The sequence below is a fragment of the Mixophyes fleayi genome, chromosome 7 (assembly GCF_038048845.1).
Source record: "Mixophyes fleayi isolate aMixFle1 chromosome 7, aMixFle1.hap1, whole genome shotgun sequence".
Lineage (NCBI taxonomy): Eukaryota > Metazoa > Chordata > Amphibia > Anura > Limnodynastidae > Mixophyes > Mixophyes fleayi.
This window is the reverse complement of record NC_134408.1, coordinates 113,870,942-113,893,509: the sequence shown is the minus strand read 5'-3', so window position 1 is coordinate 113,893,509 and position 22,568 is coordinate 113,870,942. Positions and strand designations below refer to the sequence as shown.

The following is a 22,568-nucleotide window of genomic DNA, read 5'->3' as shown; positions in this document are numbered from 1 at the left end:
AAGCTCACAAGTAACTGCAAGGTTTTATCTGATCCTCTCATGTCATAATAACTTTGTCTTGTTTTTCAGGATTACATGCAGAATGTCCATGGCAAGGAGATTGATCTCCTCAGGACTACAGTTAAGGTCCCAGGGAAAAGGCCTCCACGAGCCACATCATCCTGTGCACCCATTGCCAGTCCCAAAACCAATGGCCTGACCAAAGAGGTCAGCGGACTGCAGATCTCCCCTAATACAGGTGTGGACCAGTGACGTGCTGACTAATGCTAGAGACAAATGTATATGCAGAGTATAGAAGTACAACTTAATGAGGGACTTTGAATTTTGATACCAACATTTTACCATATGTAGAGTCTTCATAGGTGTATTTACTTTAGACCAGAGTTCTTGATATTTTTCATGGGGGCCTGTTGTAAATAACCTGCAGACCGCACTTGGGTGGCTGCATTCGGACAATGAGAGTGAATGAGAGATAGAAATGTACTCACTAAAGGACTGTATGGTGATTACGTATATCATTATGTACAAATAGCAGATCACTGGAGAGTCCATCCTGTTGTTACTGCTATCTGAGATATCCTCCAGCCTGTAAGATAGAGCCCATCTCCGTTGCTCATGGTATATAGAGACTATAATAATGGAGGTGCTTAGTGAGTTTTCCCTGAGGTTTATTATACTATATGAGATGTTGGACATCAGTAGGGGGTCGCTCTGCCAGTGTTTGGCAGGAGTACCAGGAAGTGTGCTGGAAACTAACTTAATTGCTTTATTGGTGGTTGATGGGAGAGGTTGTATGAATTTACTCCAACATTGAAATAATAATACTAATAGCAATGCGTTCCCTAAATACTTGGGTGATCTGCCAAATAACTAAATTTAGCCCACCGTGGTTGCCAGTGTGTTATTACACCTATGTGGTCATTTCTACCCAAAAAATCACAAGCAATTTGCATTGCCAGTGCTTTCAGCTCTGGCTACCTGGCTAGGCAGGATAAAGTGTTATAGTTTTGGAGTAAAGTCATTTATTTAACTTATTCACTCCACTTAATGGCACTTCAATTGTTTTTCCTTGGTGGATGTGGTAGCAGGTTACTTTTTATTGGCTACTTTACCTAGTGTAGTGGAAGTGTTTTACCCTCATAGTCCCACCACCCTGGAGATTTTGGAAGCTAACTCTTAGGATGAAGCTTTTTGTATATCTGGGGGGAAAGCTTTAGCACACCCCCAGAAAAAAGGGGCCTCTCCTAGCTCTATGGTTTGCTTCATAATAGAACTTGAAGAACTGGTCACCCCTTGAGCAGCTGTCACTGTTATACACATTGGACATCGAGAAGCACCTCAATCAAAAAGAGAAACATACTGGCTGTTGTGGTCACTCTTCAGCCTTTTGGCCAAGACCAAGTGTAAATATGTTCGTACCCAGGGGTTTTGAAGGTACCACACTGAGGTGAGGCAGCATCAGTTGGTCCTCTGGCCAGGAAGCCGAGGTGTGCACAGCCTTAGATGCTAGCATGTAAAGGTAACTTTACAGGTTGGAGGGTGACCCTATGTCATGGGAGACAGGATGCATGGTCATGTTGAGCATGTGCACCATTGGCACTTTCTGTTTGTTCTGCAATTAACTTTTTCTTTTGCCCTGTCCTTCTGGCTTATCAAAATAATTTTTTTTAATAATTCCATCCAATAACCTGGGGCCTTATTATGCACTTATTTATGTCACACAAAAAGCTGCTTTTTTTGCAATTAGAAGAGGGACAGCAGGCCGAGCCCTTATGGACCCTCCTACTTTAGTCCACCTCCCTATTTATGTATTATTTTTTTTATTTTTTTATTTTTTTTTATTTTTTTTTTATCCATTTTTGAATAACTAGAAGAAGACCAAGTTCTGGCATTAAAAGTGTGACTTGGGTGTGCATGAACTACACAGGGGGTGGGTAACTCCACCTCTTCAAGTATGGCACTTTACTTGTTTTTTTTTTCTCAACTGCACTATTATTTCCCTGGCCTCCTTACAAGTCCAATCGTAGGCCGTAACTCACATGACAATTTTATGTCACTTTGTTCTTTTACACATGTGAATTGAAGGTGATTGATTGATCCTTATGAGCCTGTCCCTAAGATCTAGGGGGAGTTTGTGTGGCCATACCCCTCCATCAGAGCCCTTTGCACTTTATTGCACTGAGCACTGGTTGAACTGATACCTCGCACCTCAAGCTATTAAAAAATAAAATAATAACTCAAAGGCTGAGTTTAAATGGAATTGCCTAGATGTCAATTCTCCTTTTTAGTGGCTAATTTTCTAGCTATATGATAAATCCATCTCTTGGTATGCTCAAATAATTTGATGGTTTTGCAGCACTTTTTTTTTTTTATATTATATTTCATGGCTCTTTATAATACAGTGTTTGTGCCTATGTCATCTTCAATGTAAATCACAGGTTGTCTGATTGTTATGGTAAGTAGTGTCTTTGTCGCCATCATCCTCAGTGTGTGTCTATATAATGCTCTGGTGCCTGTGTATCCATCACTCTTCTATTGACAGTGTTGTGAAATGTTTATCATTGGTGTGTAATACTATAAGATAAGGACTGTGTATCTTTCTAGTACTCACAGCGGTGTGTGTCTAGCATGGTACATGTATTACTGAGCACAGTGCAAACACTAACAACATGTTTATTTAGACCCCCATGTCCCAAATAGCCACCTCTCTGCCTTCTCCCACCACCCAGAAGCCCTGCTGGAGGAAGCGTGTCTGTCAGTGCTAGTGAGCATAAGATGGACTGTGCTGGGTCTGCTCCCCTTACACTGTCCAGACCTGAGGAGGGAGCAGTCCAGGACAGTACTACAACGTTACAGGTCTCTTGAGACGCACATGGTTTCAGCCTACATTATGGAGCTGTTATAATGCTGCAGGAACACATTAGTTATACACTGTGCCACTCCCTTACACAAACTCTACCACCAGAAGCTACAATAGAAGTATATTTAATATGTGCTATGCACAATACCAGCTTTTCCTCTTTTTATTTTAATTTAAGTTGCTCACAAATACATTGTAGATCACAGATTGTTTAACATCTTCATTGAGCAATCATTGAATGGGAGGATCCAACATATATGTGTATAGTATATTGCAGTGATATCTAAGTTCTTAATGGGATGGGGTATGTCTGAGTACCACACAATTAATCACACAGGAATACCTGAAGGTCTAAATCTGTCCTCTGACTGCGCTGCTGTATAGGGTCCTGTGCTTATGTTGAGGAAGTTTCCCCACAGTTCCTGTACGTGGAATGTAACATTACAGTCAGGCTACAGTGATAGATGCAGGTGAGGTTACAGGGGTTGTGTTTCAGAAATAAGAGATATATTTTATGTAACAACTTGGCAGTGCCAGTGGTCTGTTGAAACTTGTCCGACCAATTAAAACGCAGTAGATTGTCTGTGACCTGTACCTTTGTATTTACTCGGCTGCCGTGCTTGGTAGTGACAAGGACAGATACAGACAGATTACTGTGCTCTGTGTATAACCCACAGCTTGTTTGAGAATGAAAACTGCATTTTGCTTTGTATTTTTTTTTTTGGGCTTAAAACATGTAAAACTCGTTACTTCCCACAACCAAAAGGCAGGGCTAATCCCCCCTCCTCTGTTCCTCCACTCTCCACTAGCCCCAGGTCTCTCTCATAATGTTAAATCCATCAAGAGACAAGGGGCTGATTTTTACCCAAAACCACTAATGTGTTTTCAGCGTTGAACTGCTGATGACATCTTAAAAGTCCTCATCGTGCGGCGCCCTCCACACTCCAACAATCAGAACATCTCGTAAACCCATAAAATCCAAACTAATAGCAATGAATATTCAGTGACCTAGAATACTAATTATTGTCATGAATATTAATGCCATCGGACTTGCTTTGATCCCCCCCTCTTCCTCCTCCTCCGCCGCCTCTCTCCTCTTCTGTACACTTTTCCCGGCACACTTATTTCTCCCTTCTCTTTCCCCAGCACTTATATTTGTCATTGTCCAGTAAAGTTATGTCAACTCGCACCTATTCATTCATACATTAGCACACCAGCTGTTCTCTGTCCATGTATGTTCTCTCCCCATCTTCCTATGTGATCCCCCCAGTTTCTGTTTCTTTGTTTTACCTCTCCCATCCACCCCCTATGCTCTCTCATCACTTCTCTTCCTATCTCTCACCCCCTCTGTCACACTTTCCACTCAGCTGTGCTCTGAAGATGTTTCATAATGAGTGTTTAAGAGGGGGCTCGGTCCTCAGTGACTATGGTGGGGGCAATAACCAGATCTTGATTAACGAGACAGTGGGAGGAAGGGGTAACAGCAATGCAGTCATGTGCACCCCCCCTCCACACAACCCCCCACCCCCCATCCCCATCGCTGAGGGGAGCTCCTCTCTAGGCATCTTCCAGCTCTCAGATTAATAGCATCGCAGGACGCATTTAGGATACATTGCAAAGGTTTCTATCTAATGGGTTCAGCCATTTCCTCTTTGAGTGACAGGCGCGGGGAGTAATCGGCTGTGCAGAATGGCAGCACATTGCTAGTACTTAAGTGTACATTATCCCTGTTGTGTGTCCTGCAGAGGCTGTTTATCAGGACGCCTCTCGCAGCCGACAGGCGCCAACCGACGCTGCTCTCGCTGTGGCGGGAGCAAGTAAATGTGAGAATAATAATAATAAAAATTGAGTCAGGGAAAGAACCTACAGAGAGTGAAATAGGCCTCTGTGTGAGGAACTTGGCTGGCATATAGCATTGGTGGTCTGCAATAATACGTGGGCTCCAAGGTCAGATGTGGTGCCTTTTTTCCCTTTCTGCTCCTTGCTTTCTTTCAGCGCCCACTTTTTCTACTCTGCCCACTTCTCACCCCAAACACTGAGCTGTGTTCACATTTCCAAACTCCTCCTAACTTTCTCTTTGTCTCCCTCTAACTTTCTACCTTCATTTGTCGTCTCTCTGTGTCCATCTCTTTCTTCCTTGTGGGGTAAGCGTAATGTTATTCCCCTGCGTGTTCTCAGAGCTTCGTTCTGTATTCCCAGCTTGATGAACACAGCTTGGACACTTGATAACATATCACTGACCTATATGAGGCTGGACACACTAGTAGTTTTGTACTTGTGTCAAATAAACATAAAAAGTAGCAATTTGTTTGGTGAATTCTTTTAACACTTTGCGTATTGGATTTTTCTTCCTGTTTGTTTGCTTTGCTTTTTTTTCCTTAGGTTCCTACTAAAAACACAGCAGACAAATTGTATGGTATTAAAAGACACTGCGCCACAGACTAATGTGCGGTTGGCTTATGTGCATTTCGGTGTTGGGGAAAAGCAACAACCAGTGGTAGCTGTCCAATATATGTGTTCAACAAATGAGCAAATGTATCTCCAAGCAAAAGAGGGTACACAGATAAACACCAGTGTGTATCTGCCCTAAGTTTTTACTTTCTGCATCGATCATAAAAGATATCGCATAACACCAGTGAGCATTAATGATATACCTGGTAGATGCTATTCTGTCCCTCCGTTGGGAGGTATGGGTGTCTTTTATGATCTTCTAGTAGATGACTGAAAAGCTAATCAGAAGTACATGACTGGGTGTAATTCCTTATGCACCCATATTACAGTGACATCATGTATGCGGTTTGATTGTTATAGAGTTATATTGATTACCCTATAGAGCCAGTACTTTACTACTGATGCCATAAATTTATTTGATTGTCATTGCAGGTAATGTGACAAGCAGCACGTCTGTTACCCAGATGGTCAGTGGTCCCAGTGGCATTAGCCTGGGCTCTTTCAGCCGCATTGATGGCATGCACCAGCGGTCATACTCGGTGTCCAGTGCGGATCAGTGGAATGAAGGACCTGTCCTCGCTAACTCTGCCATCAGTAGCGGTAAGTGCTTTACAGACACAGCATAATCAATATAGATGTTCAGGCTTCAGGATACTTTTGGAGGACATTTATTAAAAAATGTGATTCAAAAATTATGCAAATAAGGTCAGATACAATATGTAAAAGACCTGTGTGTGTAAAGGCTGCAGTGATTCTTTTGCAGACAGGTGTCATCGGTCTTGGAGAAAGTGTGTAAAGGGCATATTTCAGTCACAGATTATATTTACCTTACTAGAAATGAGTCGGTTGCCAAGTCCCACCACTCATTATATTAACTTGTGGCTGGTAATTATAACTTCGTGCACACCCAGCATTATATATACTACTGTGTACTCTCACTAACTGTTAATGGATTATTTAACTAGTCACTGTTATACGTTTTTGTCAATAGAAATCATTCTCAGTTTGCTTTATTTTAGTTTATTTATTTTGGTTATGCTGCCAATATAAGACGATAGCCACTAATCCTGCAACTGGGGCTTCCTAGCTATCTATTTGATGGGTTAAATGTGGCTTCTCTGCTACCAAGATATGTATAAACGTATGTATTAGTAGCAGGCTGTGTAGGAGACGACGATGCACAGGTATAGCATACATTTCTATTCTTATTTGTGACTGTAGCTGCAGTACAACTGATCAATAGCCAGTACAAGAGTAATGCCGAAGTGTCACCACTTATCATACATAGCACGTAAGGGTTAACGATGTCCAACCTGAATACCTCAAGTTTTTAAAGCAGTTTGGTAATGGTAATCGTGTCTGCTTTTGGAGCCGGTGGTGGAATGATGTCTTACACTAGAGACTCATTGTACTATCAGGAGGGAAATTCACAGCTTACAATAATGTATTTCTTCATTTACCAGGATTGGACCTAACAATAATCACTGCTATATAGAAACACAGTGCCAGTTTAATGATTTTGTATTAAAGACGGTGGTAATGTGTGTGTATAGTCTCCATTCTTTGGGAATGTTCTGCGCTCCGTGACACTTGGTCTATGTCTAATGCTGCACCGATAGCACGTCATCTGCACAATGCGCAGTGTGTGTTGCTCAGTCTGTACAACATGTGGTGTCCTACTCGCCAACTCCATACTGCTTCTGCCCCTGAAGCAACTCTGATATCATATTTTACCAAAAACATATAGTCCCTCTCTAGCCTTCAGATTAACTGGTCAAAGTCAAGTATATTTCCTATCATTTGGGGGTTGCCCCCAGTTGAAGCTACTTCTCATCCTTGCATTGAATGCTTAAGTTGAAATATTTAGGAATTTCAGTGACAAACTCAGTTAGTGATTACTTACCACTCAAAATTGACTCAGTGATCAGTTATCTTCAAGCCAAAGTCTCGACATGGAAAAAACTTCCTCCGTCCATGTCAGGACGGGTAAATTTACCATGCTTCTTTATACTTCCCTGAATGACTATTTACCAAGATATTTATCCTCTCTGGTCTAAGGAAACAGATGGACACAAATTAAGTTAACTACCCTATATAGAGCACATGCTTTGGGTGGCTTAGCCCTTTCAAAATTAATGGCCTATTATGTTGCCATGTAACTAGCACATTGGGGGGAATGGACTAGTGGTTCCCGACGGCTAATTTGAGGTGTTTCCTTCTGACGCGGGTGGGGTCCTCCTGCCCTCGTATACAGACCCTCATGGGTACCTGGGTTTCTAGAACTGCTCCTCCCTTGTTTAGACAGGCATTGACAATATGGAACATGATGCAGGAGGCATTGGAGATCCGGAGTCTCCTATGTAGAATGATTACCTTAAAATCTTTTGCACACCTACAAATAGACTTCCCTCTTCCGAACTATTTATTCCATAACTACCTTCAGTTGCGACGCGCATTAGTCTCCCAGTTTGGGGACCTTACTGTCAAGTTCAGCCCAGCCCCCCTTAAGCTTCTTCTAATACAAGTATGGGTTCCGTCAAGACTGTTTCGGTGCTCTACGCTAATGTCCTCCCCCTTCTGACTGCTGATGATCTGGGGCGATTGCCAGTTGGGTGGAAGTAGATTTGGGATCTCTGTATGATGAGGACTGGAATTCTATGTTGGGTAGTGCCTGGGAGGTCACCCTATGCATTAATACAGGCAGGTTCAACTTTATATTTTGCATAGAGTATAATTCTTCCCTCATAGGCTCTACCGGATGGGTTCCTGGGCTGACTCTGTTTGCCCTAAATGTGAAGACTCTTCTGCCACCTTCTTGCACCTGTTCTGGAGCTACCCTATGGTCAGGTGCTTTTGGTCAGAGGTGGTGGTTGGCATTAAAATTATCAGTATAACTGACCCTCTATTGTATCATAAGACATGTATGTTTGGATTTTGACTCAATCTCTTATTTAGCAAGAGTGTAACCCCCAATATGTTATGAACCTCTTTGCATTGCCCAAGGTAGTCATTGCCAGAACGTGGATGGTGAGAGAGGGGCCTTTCTTTAATAATTGGATTGCCTTGGTGAATGAGGCTGTGGGAGATGAGAGATTTACTTAACAATCCCGTAACCCTACACTTAAATATTTTATGGTCTGGTCCAGATGGGCTAGATCGAGATATGCTGCGCGATCTATTGTATAGGACTCTTGACTCTGCTTATGATTGAATACCTCCTTTGAGGACAGGATGGGCCCAACCGACTGGATGTGGGTACCATTCTATATCTCTGGATCGACTTAATCCAGCATAAGTAAGTTGGCTTCCTATAGGACCCTGGAATGATTACCTTGTGGTGTCACGAGCGTTCGTAAGCACCCAACGTGACAATTACTAACGTCTGAGCAGCCAGTGCTACACCAACTCCTGAGAACTTATTGCTCATACAGTTATTTTTCACTGTTTTTGTATTATCGTATCGCAACACATCTCTATTGGGTAATTAGGTTTTAGGTCTTAGAATAGTAGAATTATTTCAGATAGTATTTTTCATGTATGTGTTGTATAAATTTTAAAAAATATATTTATTTAAAAAATATATATGCATAGTCTCCAATTTCTGCATGACACCACAACACGTACTACCTTAGATTCATACAGTGACTTCATTAATATACCTAGAACAGCACGGCCGTTTGCCTGCCGTACTCTTTGCAGCCTATTGCAAGCTCTTTTAATAAAAGTAAGCAGTCTCTTTACAACATGTTCCCTTCCATCGGTCCATAAAGCCGATATGACCACTCACAGCCGCTGGGGTAACCACTCCTAGCTCATAGGTGTCCATATTATTGAAGTATTCTATTAAATAGATTAAATCTATTCCCTTGCAAGTAGCATTCAGCAAAAAAATCTAACAAAAAAAACGGTTTTGAGAAAAGATGGATTATATCTTTATGTTATGTATGTACAATTCACCCCCTTCCTGCACAATTCCCTTTAAACCTTTGGCAATGAGGTTATTAATGTAAGCGACTTTTGGTTGTAATTTGCGCAAATTCTCTGGTTCCGGTGGAAAGATTTTCTCAGGCATTCAGGTAATGCAGACAGCAGAGGTAGGAACGTGGCCATAACCCCATTGAAGTGACAGTCGGGGACAAGGCTTTAAGCTTCTTCCAAGAGAAAGGCACTAGAAAGGGAAAGATTCCTCCAAGTGACAATCTTGTGACGGGGGAAATGGAACAGAGGGAGAAAGAGAAGAGAAACGTCTTCAGAGGCGCAAGAAATAATAACAAGGATCCGTGCAGCCAAAAAAAGACAGCCGTGCATTGAGGGAGGGGGGAGGGTTTGAAGATGTCTCCTGTGAGAGACGCTATTTGTGAGCATTGTCACAGAGGAACAATACAGTCTGCAGAGAGCCTGGAAAACGGCTGTGTGTTTTTATTCATCTCCATCAGGAACCTTTAAAAGGGAACAGTAACCTTCTTCTCTCCTGTTAATTCCACAGCAGTGTGCTAAGGGAACTGGGAGGGGGGCTATGTACAGGGAGCTTACATACTAGTGTTTAATACAGCATGTGTGACCTTGATATCTTTAATACACTAGATTGCAAGCCTTTCGTGACACACCTGTTCAGGCACAGATTTTGGTTGCTTTTAACCCATTCAGAACGGTGAAATCCTGTTATAGTAATAATTGGGATGGAACTTTCCTGGTGATCTAAGTGCAAGGCTGACAGAAGCTGTATCATAGTTTGGGGCTATTTGAGGGATCTTTAGCCTTTTCCAGTGAGAACCCATTAAAAAAATCAGTTCACTTTTGAATTGGTAGTGTATTTATTTTTATTTACTTTTAACTACTTGGTTAGTTATTTTACTTTTTTATTAAAATATATCTGTTACATTTATATTTTGGAAGTGCAAAATTTGCAAAAAGTGCAGGGATGTATTTTTGGGTCATGACCCGCCATATAAGAACCACTAGGCTGCAAAGACTCCTGCCTGTACTTGGAAATAGCAAACTGACGAGCTGTAGACCCCAAACAGTTTCAGTATAGTTTTCGCTAAACCCTACTCTTTGAGGCAGATTCAGTTGGCCGTGAGGTGCCGCCGACCAATACAGTAAGGAATCAAAGCTCATTTTCTCCTTGCATCTCTATGGGACACGAGGGAAAATGAGCGGAGATTTTAGAAATACAACATTGTGGCGATATGTCTCCATGGACTGTTCCCGAGACACATCACAGCACGCTGTATTCAACCTGCCCATTTGGAGCAGAGCTAGGGGACTGGTGACTCTGTAGTTGTTGTGGAACTAAAATTCCAGCAATCCTTGCTTTCTGAAACAAAGGCTGGCAACCTGTGGGTCCTCTATTGTCATGGAACTTCAAGTCTTAGCGTTCCTTGCCAGCCATGGGCCTGGCAAGCCATGCTGAAACTTGTAGTTCTACTACAAGAGAGCCATGGGTTGTCTAAACCTTCCTAATCCACCAAAATTAACCTGACTGCTGCTTGCATTTTATGCTAAAGTAGCAAGGAGTTAACGGCACCAGCGTAAAAAACTCATCAAGAACATGACAAAAAGGAAATGAGGAATAATAAGGTACTTGGCAATGCGAGAAAAATGATAAATGCTTATGATTTTCCCTTGTAATAAAACTTTTGCTAACGTGCCCCCTCCCACACACATACACCCCTTCTCCAGACAGTAAATTCAGCATCTCAAATCCCCCACTCCCCCCTACACACACACACACTTTCCAGCAGATCAACACTCGTTGTTCTGTACCTTCTATGTCTTTTTTTTTATATTTCCTATTTTTTTATGATTTACATCAAACAAGTAATATCCTTTTAATTTAAACTTTCCCTCTTCCCTTTCATTAAAAGGTTCCGAATTTCAAAGCGCTGTGTTAATGTGTGTGTGATATCAGCGGGGCCTGAGAGACAAGTTTTTCTCTTGTTTCTTCTTCTTCTCTATCTTTGGGATTTAAATGTTCTCCTTTGCTAGTGAATATACTGCTTATTGTCCCTTCTTTTTGTCCAAGACAAAATAACACACATTGGGTCTTCATTTTTTTTCTGATTTCAATGCTCACTTCCCCCTTCCTCGCATTCAATTAACGGCATGCATGGGGGGCAGAGTAAAAGGATCTTATTTTTTAAGCAGTCTGTGTTTCCCTGTGGCTCCCGCCTTTGAAAGCTGCTCTGAACGTTTCCTAATTAGATAAATTACTTTATCTGAAGGACCACAAAACAGGAGGTGCTGGTAAAGGAAAGAATGCAAGAGTGAGGTTTGGGGGGAATATCTGGAGGAGGAGGCAGGAGTCTGAGAGGCTAATGTCAGCTTCTTCCCGCTTTTTGCCGGCTGTGTGGTATCCTGCTACCTGACTTGTAAAATTAGCTGTCTTGTATGATTTGTCAGGAGAACAGTGAAGCTCTCAGCCAACTCCAGGCATTGAAATGATTCCTAGGTGCAATAACCCCTTCTCTACCAGAGCACCTGCACCCTCTGTGTAGTCATGGGGGGGGTCTCTTGTGCATCGTGGAACAGAGGTCAGTAGATGACAATAAGCACTCTGTCCTCTGATCACCTCCAGTGAAACCAGTCTAGCCTCTGGCAGGCTTCTACAAGTGCCGGAGACTTTGTCAAAGATTATTTATTTTATCCAATACCAATAAAAGAGAGGAACGGACACTGAAGCATTTGGTCTTGGTGAGAAATAAATGTACATTGACTAGAACAATCTCTAAAAATATATACAGAGCGAATGAGGTGCAAAAGCAGAAAGCAAAGACTCACTAGGTAAATACTAAAAGAAGCAAGAGATTAGAAACAAAAAAGAACTTGTATATGAAGAGCAAGGATCAATCCACACTGGGTGGTATTCACAACTATTCATTAAAAATATTAAAAAAAGTGGCATTAGCATACAATGGAGAAAAATACATATATATACTGAATCACGATCGCACAAAATATTTCACCAAAGACCATGGGCGTCTCAGTGTTGTAGGCCATACCCAGATGAAGGTTCTTGATGCCAAGGAACCCTGTAGGGTCAGTCACTAGCTGGTTCTTTGGAGAACTAAAACATAGGTGTTCAACTGGTTTTGGTGATTTTGTTTCTATTTTGTGTCTTCTAGTCTGGAAATATATCATCTCAAACCTGCTGGCATGTTACAGCTTCTTGGTGTGATAGACTCATCCATAATGAGTTTGGTCGTAGAGGCTGTTTATGCACCCGGACAAGCATCTTTCATACCAGCAATACTTGTTTAGTTATTGTTTTGAACTTGTGATAAAAATATGGATAATTCTGTTGGAAAGACAATTTTATATGTACATACATAAGATATTTGAGGTGTAATGGTGAGATTGATAACATAGATAACACCTGTTTGAGGCGAGATGGTGGTCATGAGCCACTGGATTTCATAAGATATGTCGGTATGATTTGATGACCAGGAATATGATAGAGAGCAGACACAAACCCCCGAGTTTTCTCACACCATGTAGAGTGAAAGACCATAAAACTGTGAGATGATTCTTGAGTCCCCCTTTTCCATCAAATAGCCTTTTAGTAAAGTCAAGCCCTGATACTGAATGCTCTCGACCATTCAAAAGGAAACATTGCAGTTGTATTACACATTGGGTCGGGGGCATGTCTGCCTGGCCAAAGTAGACCTTTGTTGTTGTTAGAACAGTACATGGGCCCTTCTGTAGAAAGCTGCAAAACCTGTGCTTCTTGTGACTTATACCTGTGCTGGATCACTGCTGCCCTGCTGTAGGACAACCCAATACAGGTAACAAAAAAGGCCTCTGGATAAGGTATTTCTGATCCCTCTCTCCTGCGAGTTCTACTAAGGCTAGGTATACACTGGAGTATTTTCTGACTGACGTGTTATCTACAACTATTGTACCTGGGACTGAAGATCCGATCACTCGGGAAATTCATGCATACACACTACACATGATTTACCTTTAGATCTGTGCTCTTCATCTGGTCCTATAGTCGTTTAGAGAATGACCACACAATATGCATTCACTCATTCATTCCTGTCACAGTGACTGACCGCTTGTTATAGCTATCTACATGTCATAATGAATTTAGTTAGCTTCTGTGACTCTGAAACAAAATATTCAGTCTCAGAACGGACGGACATAAATATTCCCTCTACAGCACTCTCTACATTTAGTCACCAGGACATGTTCATTGCCGGCATCAGCTGAAAAGACCATGGGGTAAATGTTTGAAAGTCCATTTTTTTCAACTCGCCGGAAATCAGCGAGTTGACAGCTAAAATTTAAAGCGGCGCTGGCTTGTAAACTCTATGGAGATGGTGAGTGCATACACACTGCAGGATCGGAAGGTGATTGGAACGTTAGACAATGACATCATAGAAAATCGTAAGCCTATGAACACTCGGAAACATAGTAAAGTGTATGAATAACATTTTGTGCAAACAAGAGTGGAGAAACACAGAGAAGACATTCATCTGAGAGGCTGGTAGTAATAATTTTTTTTTGTACCTTTTTACTGTATGTTTAGTTTTATTTGATTTATTGTATTGACAGCTTTATTCTGAATATTGTTACAGACATTTGTATTTTTTGTAATATGTTCAAAAACTTTAAACGCCGGGAGATTTGCTTTATGTTGTTGTCTCCATTCTCTCTTGATTATTTGCAGTATCACAGAACATCATTGCTCACATATGATTTAGAAATAGGCATGCACAGGAAACATTAAGTAAGCTGTTTAAAAATACATACCTTATTATGGCTAACACAGGTCTGTGGAAGTGAAATGTATCTTGTTAACACATGTACCTTGTTTGTATTTTACAATTGAGTATCTGTTTAATAACGTGTATTTATTTATATATGTGTTTCCAAGCAAGTAAATAGGAAAACAGGGTACAAAAAAGTAAAATGGATTGAAAAATTCTAATGAAGAAGCAGTTGGAACACCATAAGGATTGGAAAGTTGTTTGGAGGGCTGTTTGTTGTACAGGGGAAGACTCATCTGGGAAGGACTGCTGAACAAAGAATTAGAGTACAGGGCTAAGAGAATGTCCTGGTGACCTATACCTGAAAACTATCTGGGGTGAATCTGCTACTAGCTGTGATGAAAACTGTGGTCCTTGGTTAGTGTACCTGCTGCCTCAGATTCTGGATAGCCCTTAGCCCCTCTGCCAGTCTTTGTCTATTGGATGGATAGCCATATCTATCATTCAAAGCCTTATCATGCCCCATATTAGCCTGATAATTACAGCCAAATTAACGTACTGAACACTGACTATAGAGATATTTCCAAGGCCTTTGCAAAGCAATTGTTTTTTATTCTGATACATTAAGTTCTCATGGGTTTTGCTTACGCATGGAGCCCACAATGTCTGCAAGATTTAGGACTAACCTTCCCTAGATCATTTAGGTTATTGAAGGAGAATTCAGCATCTTAATTTAAAAAAACCTATAATTATCACCGTTCTTATCTGCTCTTGGCTGGAAAATGTTATGATCTGTACTCCAACAAGAAGTTAGATAGGGACGTCTTGTACTTAGGACTGAGATATGATTTCATTCATTGTACAGTTGTCTTGAATCTTCATAAACTTTTACCAGATCACAGTGTAGTGCTAGTGGCTAACAAGTTGATTGTATGAATGTCATTTCGAATAGAGGTGCGTTTGACACCACAATCTTACTCATAGTTGCCAACCTGTCCAGGTAGGCTCGGTGGAGGGGGGCGGGGCTCGGCGAATGACATAATTTTTGCCCCTCCCCCATGATGTAATAACGCAAACGCGTCATTTTACCACGGGGGTTGGGTCAAAATGATGCGATACCCGGAGAATCGCATCATGGAGGCTCAAAATCTGCCCACTTCACTAGAAAGTGGACAGATGCGGGAGAACTGCTAGCTCTCCCGACAGTCCGGGAGACCTACCCGGAATTCGGGAGTCTCCCGGACATTCCCGGAGAGTTGCCAAGTATGATCTTTACTGCATTTGAAGCCACACATCTCTTTTCTGTGCTGTTTGGAGTATCCTGCTCCTTCCACTATCTAGCTTTCTCTGTGACTTCCTGATTGCCTCCATTCCTCACCTCACCTCACGACAATATCCCTGTCACATGCAGCCCTATTCCCCCTAACGTACGTAACCCCATGAGTGGAGAGGTCATTCATCTCCTGAAATACTGCTCTAAGCACACGGATGATGTGATTGGCTACAGGCTGTTGTCTCCCCACCCACTTTAAAACAGAGGACATCCTGGCCAGGCTGGAGTTGAAGATTGCATACAGTACGCTCAGACACTACCCAAACGCATCTTAAAATGGGAACCACTAAGACACACTCATATTTCCCCCAAAGTGCAGTGTGGTCTTTGCATTCGTTTCTGGGGGACACCTCCTTTTGTTTTCAGCATATTGATATTGTACAATGGGCAGCATAAGGGCAGTTATTAGCATTGCTGCCTCATGGCACTGGGGCTTTAGGTTCTATTATAATCCAGGGTTCTATTTGCATCAAGTTTTTCTGTTTTCCCAGTTCCCAGTACACATCTTTTGTTGCATTTACTGTAGCTGAAAGAACATACAAAATGGAGACTCTAAAGCCTGTAACCTAATCCTTTAAATTGTGATGCGTTTTATGATTGGGGTATTTTGCCAGCGCTGGGTGTGATGCAGAATATAGTATAAGGGGATGCCAGAACGATATGTGGTATCCTGTCAGCTGAGATAAGTTGCCACATATTCCACTGGAGCTGAAGCTAAACGAATGTACAGTAAGTTATGTGTGTCCTTGAGCGCAGGCCAGTGACGGCAGTGATCACTTGGAGGGTTCAGTTCCCTGCACTGAATTTATGACAATGTTATTTTATTCTTGCTCATCACAAACACTGAGCATCTTGAAGCTGCTGCCCACAGGAGAGGGGTATATTTTGGGAAAGGGTGGGACGTGTTCTTACAATGGCAATAAAACAGGATGGAGAGTGTGAGATGATATCCATAAAAAACTGAAGCGGCTCAGTCTGGATGGACCATGTCTCTCCTTTACCTCCCCTCCCTCTCCGCATCTTTTATATGTCTGCCAGCTTCTTCTTGTTTCTTTCTGTTCGTCTCTCATTGTTTTATGAGCAAGCTGTTCCATTCTTCTGCATCCGTTGTGTGTCAGACACATTCAGTGTACTCTTTCCAGCAATATCAGTCTAATCCTTAGATCTCTTTTATCTCTATTGTGAGATCTAATAAGATTGAGGCTGCAATATGCAAGTTGGATGTATGGCTGTACACATATGGCTGTATCTGACTAGTGGTTCTGGATGCCTAGTTGGACAGATACAGAGAGATTTAGTTTTAGGGGGGATTGTTGTTGATGCAGCACTATTTTTATTGCATGTGTATGTGAAATGCCTTCTAAGATATATATATATAGTTTATTTTATGTGTACCCGAGGACGTTTAGGCTTCTTTTAGCCCAAACCTTAATAACTGGACCATGTATCCGCTCAGATATTTTCTTCTATACCAGCGATGAGCAACAGGCGGCCCTCTGAGCCTTCACCTGCACCCCCAGCTCCTTCATGCATTATTGTCAGATTTGTTTGTTATAACTTGTAACACTTGTTTATAATGCCTTCTGATACTTTATTACAGATGGCTGTCTTTTTCTTTGATTAAATACATTGTTTTAACTTATTACTGAGATTAAGGATAATCTGTGGCCCTTTTAAAGTTTAGAGAGACGGCCATGTGGCCCCTGAAGTGTATCGGGTTGTCTCTCACTGCTCTATACCATGCTGCTTAATCTGCCTTTGCTCTGTTTCCCCTTTATATACATACCAGTGACATTCCTGCAGTTGTAGAATAACTCCCAGCATTCTATGAGCCAGGAGCTTGTTGGGGATATATGGTTCAGGCTGCCTGGGTTGTTTCTTACATTTACCTTCATAATGCTATTGGGCTTCATTTCACTGCTGACAATGCCAGTGTTTGAGCATTCTCTGCTTGTGTTTAAATTACAGACACTGGCCTCGGTGACTCTGTGTGTTCCAGTCCCAGCATCTCTAGTACCACAAGTCCCAAATTGGATCCTCCTCCATCCCCACACGCCAATCGAAAGAAGCACCGCCGGAAGAAGAGCACTAGCAACTTCAAGGCCGATGGGCTCTCCAGCACGGCTGAAGGTCAGACTCCACTTCTTGCTCTGCTCCACTTATCTATCAACAGTATATTTATTTCACTCATTCCACCAAGTTTGACAGACAGTATAGTAAAGATTGTAAACCAGTAAATGAGATCACAGTTACTTCTAATATATGTACAGCAAAGCTACTCCACATGTAATCATACTGTGCAAAAACTCCCCTGTAACTCACTACAATAGTCACTAGTGTACAAACACCATCACTATTGTACCACTGATTGGAAGAGTTTACTGTGTGTGTTCATTGTTATCCATTCCTTTATCTAATATCCCTGTTTTCTGCCCTTATCACAAACTACATCTCTTTACACTTGTACCGCTGCCAGATGTCCATTGATTTCCTCATACAGTATATAGGAATGCACTGCCTCCTCTTTCTACAGTTTCATGTGGTTCCAACCATTCCTCCAATCATTTCTCTCAGCTGCCTTTTGGTCTAGTTATTTGTTTTCAGGTTCTATAATGTATCGATATCAAGGGGTATTACTTTGTAGCATTAGTATATAATATATCAGATATTGTTGCCCTTCGTTTGAATGTATGTGTGAGGCCAGAGTTATCCCAAAGTGACATTTAAGGCTATGCCAGACAGTTTTCACTAAACTATTTGCTAGTTATATTTTTATACTAAAACTGCCTACAGCCCGAGCGTTGACCATAAACGTTTGTCTTCATTTTAAACATGCATGAATGTGACCACATTGGATGCAGTCACTCTGCGCGAAGGCCAAGTGACCAGATCACATAACTGCCTATTACTGCGGTCAGTCGATGGTTGCAAATACAGACATTTCACGCCCATTGTTCTACCCAGATATCAGTGTTCAATTGCTCAAGACGTTCTTTCTTTGCCTGATGATTTAGAATAGAATTAATTACATGATTAATCCCAGGTCATAAAAATATCACTTAAACAGTCTTATACAGAAATGAAGGTCCATTCTCTATAGATATATAAATGGACAGATACATAATTTACCTCTGAAGTGGTCACTATGTAAATGTTGCCTAGCATCCTTCCTGTTTGGGACAGTGCATCTGCAGAGGCTCCATCCAGTGCTTCATTGATCACAGTTGCTCATTAAACTTAAAGCCTTCTAATTAACCCTTTGAAATGTGATCCTCACCAGACCTCTGTGCCCATAGGATGTGCAGAGTCCCATGTCCTCAGCTTTCTGCACCTGGACATCCTGTGTGGTCATTCTATGCACCTGTACGGAATACACTTTTCTATTTAATTACTGAGTGGGGAGATCACTGGAATACTATTGTGATACCCATTGATTTCTCTGTGTTCTGAGGTGCCACAATGAACTGTACCATAGCTGAGTATGTAATTGCATTTTACAGAATACAGAGCCTCTAATTCAAGGGTGTCAACTCCATTTTTAAAGGGCCAAAATGGTTTACATTTAACACAAGTGGCATAAACAAAATAAATGAACCAATGACCTCCGCATCTGTATGAAAGCAGAAAGATTCTTTAAAATCCTTACTTTTTCAACAATTTTTTAACGTAGTTGCACTCCCCTAGTGTATCTCTATCATACACAAAGGGGTCTTACATCTATTGTGCACCAGCCAGCATGTCTATCGGTATTATACACAGAGCCGAGTGTCTGTCTATTATGCATGGGACATTGTGTGTCTTTATTTAAGATCAATCAGGGTGCATTTGTATTATACTGAGAATATTATGTGTTTCTGTCTTGTGCAGAACAGTGTGAGCATCTTTAAGGTGTGCTTTGCCATAAAGCAGGAATTACATTTTGCGCGCATATGCTTAGTCTCTGTCTCTGTGTTTTGCCATCTTCTCTGACATCACTTATTTAGAGTTTTCAACTTCATGGCTAGATGCAAAATAATGTCCATTGTTTCCATTTACAATAGGACCTTGTACATATGTAAATTCAAGAGATTATCCTTAAAGTCTAATTTCACCCAAAACCGAATTTTTACTGCGAGTCCCCCAGTGTCTGAAACACTCTCCTCGCTTCTGCAGCCGGGTATTTCTTCATAAAGGCATAGCTTTGGTGGTAACAAACCAGCAGGAGCGAGAAGAGCAGCGCCTGGTGTCTGCTAGACATCAAGGGGGACCCAGTGGCTCACGTGGAATATCAAACACCATAGGTTTAACTTGTGATATTTCACTCATAATTGAATTTTCAGATGTGGGTGGTGTTACACTTCAACAGTAGTTATGCAATAGTTGCACATTATTTACTGACATGTTTCCTTTTCCCTTTCTCTCACCTCCCCTTTACCTTAACCTTGTTTCCCCCTTACCACTCTCTCTCCCCTCATCTCATTTTAAAACTTTCTCTTTGTCTTTCTCATTTTTATCTGTGTCTTTTCCCTTGTCTCACTTTTACCTCTTCCCTCATCTTCCTTGTACCTTCCGCCTTAACAGCTCTCGCTCTGACCTCTTGGCAGCTCTCGCTCTGACCTCTTGGCAGCTCTCGCTCTGACCTCTTGGCAGCTCTCGCTCTGATCTCTTGCATCGTGTTCCTTATACCTTCGTCTACCCCACTTTTATCTCGTTACTTTTTCTTTTCCCTTTTTCTCCCTCTGACCTGTCTTCCTTGTATCCAACTCTCCCTTCATCTTCCTTTTACCCCCCCCATCCCTAGTCTCCCTTTTACCTCCCTTTCCCCATTTCTAGTCTCCCTTTTACCTCCCTTTCCCCATCTCTAGTCTCCCTTTCCCCATCTCTAGTCTCCCTTTCCCCATCTCTAGTCTCCCTTTCCCCATCTCTAGTCTCCCTTTCCCCATCTCTAGTCTCCCTTTCCCCATCTCTAGTCTCCCTTTTACCTCCCTTTCCCCATCTCTAGTCTCCCTTTTACCTCCCTTTCCCCATCTCTAGTCTCCCTTTTACCTCCCTTTCCCCATCTCTAGTCTCCCTTTTACCTCCCTTTCCCCATCTCTAGTCTCCCTTTTACCTCCCTTTCCCCATCTCTAGTCTCCCTTTTACCTCCCTTTCCCCATCTCTAGTCTCCCTTTTACCTCCCTTTACCCATCTCTAGTCTCCCTTTTACCTCCCTTTCCCCATCTCTAGTCTCCCTTTTACCTCCCTTTCCCCATCTCTAGTCTCCCTTTTACCTTCCTTTCCCCATCTCTAGTCTCTCTTTTACCTCCCTTTCCCCATCTCTAGTCTCCCTTTTACCTCCCTTTCCCCATCTCTAGTCTCCCTTTTACCTCCATGCCTCATCATTCATTTAGACTCCCCACCCTAGTCCTCGTGTTATTACCCCTCCATCCTTCTTATTCCTTGTGCACGCCCCCACATGTCGTATTCCTTGTGCACGCCCTCACCCGTCGTATTCCTTGTGCACGCCCCCACCCCTCGTATTCCTTGTGCACGCCTCCACCCCTCGAATTCCTTGTGCACGCCCCCACCCCTTCCTCATACCCATCCCTCTTTCCCATCCCTACACAGAGTACTAATCCAGGTGTATTATTTAGGTTTAATAGGTGTTTATCAGCCTTTGGTGTGCAAATGGCTAAACCTCAGTTTTGTGTTTTTCTTTGCTCCATTCTGTAATGTCAGTGAGTGTATCTGTTTTCCATGAGCAGTGCGCGTACTTGTATTACATCTCAATCAGTATACACACCTACCTGATAAACAGTGTGCATTGCTGCCTCACACCTGCAGCATTGTACTCTGGGCCTTGTCTGTAGAACCTGTGTGCTTATCTTTCTTCCACAGCAGTGCACATGCCTTTAGAGCACAAAAGCAGCACATGTACTCATGTTGTACATAGAAATAATAATTATTTTAATGTGTGTGTATGTGTACTATTGACAAGTACAAGATAATCATTGACCTGTAGATCTCCCAGTTCAGATATGAGGGTTGTGAGTTTTTAACACTCATTTTGTGTGTGTGAAAAGCACAAATCCTTATTGCAGTACTCCTTCCTACCCTAAGGCCCTCTGTCTTTCTGTCCTTCTCTCCTTTCTTTTTCCCCATTTATTTTCTTTTTCTCCTTCCCTTCTGCTCTCTGGATGCAGCTAAACGCAAAGCATGGAAACTAAACCGTGTTGGCAGCCTGCGAAATGTTTACAGCGGCAACGCCAACACAGAAGGTAACACGTGCCCCACACTGAGACCCCCCTCTGACCCTGCTCTCTCTCTGCATGCGCTCCCCCGACTTTATTTGCATGTCTTCCCCATTGATTGCACTGCTTCTTCTGTTTGTGTTTATGTCCTTGTTCTTCTGCTATTCTCATCCCATTTCCAGGAAAATATACATGTGTGTATGTTACGGATTGGCCACATATAGCTAGTTACAGCTTGTTCTGACATTCTACTTTTTAACCTCCCTTTCATTTGTTTTTTAATACATAAAATCTTAATGAAACGTGCATTGAAATAAAACACGTAAAATAGAACATACAATTTGAGTTGTTGAACAGTTCATACATTAGAGTAAAACGTGCATCCTGGTTTTTTTCATGAGTTAATGTACGTTCTGCCATTCTTTCATTTGAATGGAGTACTGCACAATGCATGCTGTTTAGTTATTCATGCATTTTGGCATACATGTGAACAATGTTCAACCCGCAATTGTGAGAGAAAACAAATAAAAAAAAAATATATATATATATAATTATATATATATAATATTTATTATATATTATGATTTAGAATCAATGAAATGGTTCTATAAATTCAGGTTGGCACGTTTATGGTTACAATTTAAGCGGAGTCATTCTTAATCTACGGTTTGAGAACCAAAAATTGACGTTTTTTTTTTTTTAAAGTGAGTTGCTATGATCCCATGTTTAACAAGTTGAAAGTTCCACCTACACAAACGTGTATTTTAGCGTATTACTGAAAAGGGCTAGTGAGTACCTTTTTAAACAATTGCATAATTTTCTATTTGTTAACTACATGTTAATATATGAACTTAATGTGTATAGGTTTTTAGTGGAAAAAAAATACATACTACTTTCAAAACCGAACTACGGACCACAAAACTGACTCCTAGACAGTCTGGATCCTAGGAAAAAAGTCACACTGCTTTTATAGTTCTTCTGTAGATCAGTTTTGGAGAGGGCAA

General features: G+C 41.6%; 1 protein-coding gene across 5 annotated transcripts in view; it reads left to right on the top strand.

Moving 5' to 3' along the window:
• The window catches only part of AGAP1 (ArfGAP with GTPase domain, ankyrin repeat and PH domain 1), a 280,099-nt gene that overhangs the window by 218,422 nt on the left and 39,109 nt on the right, over positions 1 to 22,568 (top strand). For 3 of the 5 annotated variants that reach the window (XM_075180403.1, XM_075180402.1, XM_075180400.1), the window contains 4 exons: positions 70 to 238; positions 5,744 to 5,911; positions 17,324 to 17,485; positions 21,517 to 21,591. In XM_075180403.1, coding sequence (XP_075036504.1) covers positions 70 to 238; positions 5,744 to 5,911; positions 17,324 to 17,485; positions 21,517 to 21,591 — 574 coding nt within the window. The remainder of the gene's footprint in view (positions 1 to 69; positions 239 to 5,743; positions 5,912 to 17,323; positions 17,486 to 21,516; positions 21,592 to 22,568) is intronic. The other 2 variants (XM_075180404.1, XM_075180401.1) reach the window with 1 other exon arrangement.